The sequence below is a fragment of the Myotis davidii genome, unplaced genomic scaffold, assembly GCF_000327345.1.
Source record: "Myotis davidii unplaced genomic scaffold, ASM32734v1 scaffold630, whole genome shotgun sequence".
NCBI classification, from domain to species: domain Eukaryota; kingdom Metazoa; phylum Chordata; class Mammalia; order Chiroptera; family Vespertilionidae; genus Myotis; species Myotis davidii.
The window spans coordinates 55,217-59,134 of NW_006282083.1; the positions used below are offsets into that span (position 1 = coordinate 55,217).

Consider the following 3,918-nt stretch of genomic DNA (forward strand, 5'->3'; position numbering starts at 1 on the left):
AGAACCAGTGATGGGGGGAAATGAGGGTCCCCTGCCCAGGCCTGACACCTCTGTCAGAGGCGTCAGGCCTGGGCAAGTCAGAGGTGTCAGGATTGGAGGGTGATAGGGGTCAACGCCTGAGGGCTCCCAGTATGTGAGAGGGGGCAGGCTGGGCTGAGGGACACCCCCCCCGCCGCCACACACACACACCCAGTGCACGAATTTTGTGCACCGGGCCCCTAGTATAAATAAAGCCAAAAAAGTATGACAGAAAATATGGGCCTTCTACTCCTGATCTATCTGAAACTGTTATAATTCTAATTTACACTTAATATACCAACCTCCCACTATAAAAGGCAGTAATAAAATGATCATTTAAGAAAGGATTCTGTGAATAATGTTTGCTTAATGTTAAATATGGCATCGCCATCTCCTGTGATTCATGACCCCACCCCCAACCCTAGTTCAGCTTTCATTGGTAAAAACTGGTCCACCTGTTCTCTATAAAATGCAGGTATAAGGATAACTATTCCAACTTCTACATAAATCCATTTTGAAAAAAACTGGGAGGACATATCAAATTCATTCAACAAAGGGAATAAAAACTGGGTCTTCTCCCACCATTCTAACACTCACATGCCCTTCCCACAAAGGAATGTTCAGATCTCTCAAGCTGCTTCCTCAACTACAAATGTCCTATGTCAGCCGTGGGCAAACTACAGCCCGCGGGCCGTTTGAAATAAAACTAAAAAAAAAAAGACCGTACCCTTTTATGTAATGATGTTTACTTTGAATTTATGTTAATTCACACAAACACCCCATCCATGCTTTTGTTCCGGCCCTCGGTCCAGTTTAAGAACCCACTGTGGCCCTCGAGTCAAAAAGTTTGCCCACCCCTGTCCTACGTGCTAATGCTCCTAAATTTACTAAATAAATAAATAAATAGTTTAAAATGATTCCAAAGTAAAACATACTCCAGAACAATTTAGACAAGTCTAATGTTGAGTGGCATTTTCCAACCTAGGTTGAAGACCCCATTTCCAAAAGTAGCAAACCAAAAACATACCTCCTCATAGAGTGTATTTAAAAAAAAAAAAAAAAAAAAAAAAAGCAGAGAGAGGTCATTCATTTCCTTGCTATAACTGTTAAGAAATAAAAGCAGCACCTAAAGTAGCTAACCTCATTTAGTAACTCTGAAATACCCAAAATAAAGGCCAATCTCTGAATACGTATCAGTCCACCAAGGATTATACTGTAAAACCTGTTCAACTGCCTCATCTTCAAATAAGTCGGCTCTGGGGAAAAACAATGAACGTTAGATGGGCTTGCTATACAGACTTTGGCTGGGTTTGATGTTTTCTAATTTATAACTCATTTCTTTGCACTAGAAATACCGATCAATTCAGAGTACATTTCAAAGAAAAACGAGCACTACATTTAATTTACTTTAGTAATCATCATAAAACGAAAAGTAAGCAACTAACTAAAAGGATAGTTGATATTTATTATCTCTTACATGAGAGGTACACAAAAGACCAGTCTTGCCCTAAGGCAGCGGTTCTCAACCTGTGGGTCGCGACCCCTTTGGCGGTCGAATGACCCTTTCACAGGGGTCGCCTAAGATGATCCTGCATATCAGATATTTACATTACGATTCATAACAGTAGCAACGAAAATAATTTTATGGTTGGGTCACAACATGAGGAACTGTATTTAAAGGGCCAGAAGGTTGAGAACCACTGCCCTAAGGGCCCGTCGCCTGCACTACAGTGGTGTGGGATGACGGGAAACCCAACACACAAGGGACTGAAACCTAGCACTTGTCCTATATTTGCAAATATCACAGATTCTGGTAAAATTACAACAAAGAAAAGAATCTTTTAACTCCACCAACAAAGAAAAATAAACACTTGAGTAGAAAATTTAGGATACTGAATATCCACACAGGCTACACACGTCACCATTTAGTTTGTGCACTCACATTTTCTACCAACACACAATCTATTTTATTTAGCTATGCTAATCCTAATAGGTCCTTAAATTAAAACTACTGAAAAAGATAAAAATAATCTTTGTTGAGACCAGAAAAATACTTTTCCTTCACTTCACTTTCTTAGTTTTAACTGGAAAAGTAACTGCTATATTTGTAATAGCAGGACACTTGTTCAGAAAATATGCCTCATTTAAGTTGGAAAATGGTATTCTTGGGGTAACAATGAGAAAAAGTATACTAGTGAAAAATTCATTTATATTTTAGTTAATTTGAAACTCAAGGGATTGAGGTTTTGATAAATTGGATTTTCTAGCTGATAGTTTTATGACCTTAAATACATTTTTCATTCAAGTGAGATACTGAAATCTTTTTAAAATTAGAAACATCACAAATAACAAATTCTTCATATGCACTAAGTACTGTACTAAGGACTTCTCATTCATTATTTTTTTGAATCTTCAGACAATCCCCATGAGCAGGGGATACTCCCTGCCCATTTTACATGGGTGAAACCTGACGCTCAGAAAAGTTGTACATCATGGCTACAGTCAAAAAACCAGTAAGCCGTGTGGCCTGAATTTGGACCTACTTAAGTTTTACTCCAGGATCCAAGCTAGCAATCAAAATATGTGTTCTATCTTTATGCTTAAGAAAATAAAGTACATATTGAACAAAACTGAATAGCAATGATCTTGAAACAATAATTCTCAATATCAATTTTCAGGCACACATTTGAGACTATGATGAAGAAGTTGCTTTATAAACTAATCCTGTTAAGAGTCTCTTATTAGCCATCTGTGAGAGAACAAGGCCTCCTCTACTAGGAGCTGTACCCCCGTGGACACCAGGTATTAAATGGAGAAGACATGCGAAGTCATAGGCTGTAGGAGAGTCTTTATTGCAGACCAAGTAGCCATTGCTACCAAGGAGCCATCAGACAAAACAGTTCTTCAAATTAGTCTCACAAAGCAGCTGCAGCAAACAGCCTTGCTAATCCAATAGCAAACACAGGAGCCCTTGTAAACATAGTAGCCATTCCCAACAGAGCAGCCCAACCAAGCAGCCAGGCACCGTTGCTCAGAAATATAGTTTATACCAACTCAGACAAAAGAGGCTTCTCACCAAACAGTAACATCAATATTTGGGCTATGGAAAGGCACACCTGCGCAGTGCGTACAGTAAGATTGTTGAGTCCTTGCTTCTGTATGTGGCAAACTGGCCTTGAACATCCAGTGTACTCTGATTAGGGTTCCCACACCATCTCTCTCTCTTTTTTTAATTAATTTTTTTATTGTTAAGACTATTATAGTTGTTTCTCTTTTTTTCCCCATAGCTTCCCTCCACCCAGTTTTTAAATAAATCTTTATTGTTCAGATTATTACAGTTGTTCCTCCCCCACATAGTTCCCTTCCACCCAGTTCTCACCCCACCTCTGCCCTTCCCCTCCCACTGTCCTCATCCATAGGTGTATGTTTTTTGTCCAGAAGCTCCCCACCCCTTCCCCCATGAGAACTGTCAGTCCACTCCCTTTCTATGCCCCTGATTCTGTTATATTCACCAGTTTATTCTGTTCATCAGATTATTTATTCACTTGATTTTTAGATTCACTTGTTGACAGATATTTGTTGTTCATAATTTTTATCTTTTCCTCCTCCTCCTCCTCCTCCTTCTTAAAGGATACCTTTAAGCATTTCATATAGTACTGGTTTGGTGGTGATGAACTCCTTTAGCTTTTTCTTCTCTGTGAAGCTCTTTATCTGATCTTCAATTCTAAATGATAGCTTTGCTAGGTAGAGTAATCTTGGTTGTAGGTTCTTGCTATTCACCACTTTGAATATTTCTTGCCACTCTCTTCTGGTCTGCATAGTTTCTGTTGAGAAATCAGCTGATAGTCATATGGGTACTCCCTTGTAGGTAACTGACTTTTTTCTCCTGCTGCTTTTCAG

At 39.2% G+C, this 3,918-nt stretch overlaps 1 protein-coding gene across 1 annotated transcript in view; it reads right to left on the reverse strand.

The window, feature by feature from the left end:
* The window catches only part of SHQ1 (SHQ1, H/ACA ribonucleoprotein assembly factor), a 121,062-nt gene that overhangs the window by 41,722 nt on the left and 75,422 nt on the right, over positions 1–3,918 (reverse strand). The window contains exon 6 of the mRNA XM_015565067.1: positions 1,172–1,274. Coding sequence (XP_015420553.1) covers positions 1,172–1,274 — 103 coding nt within the window. The remainder of the gene's footprint in view (positions 1–1,171; positions 1,275–3,918) is intronic.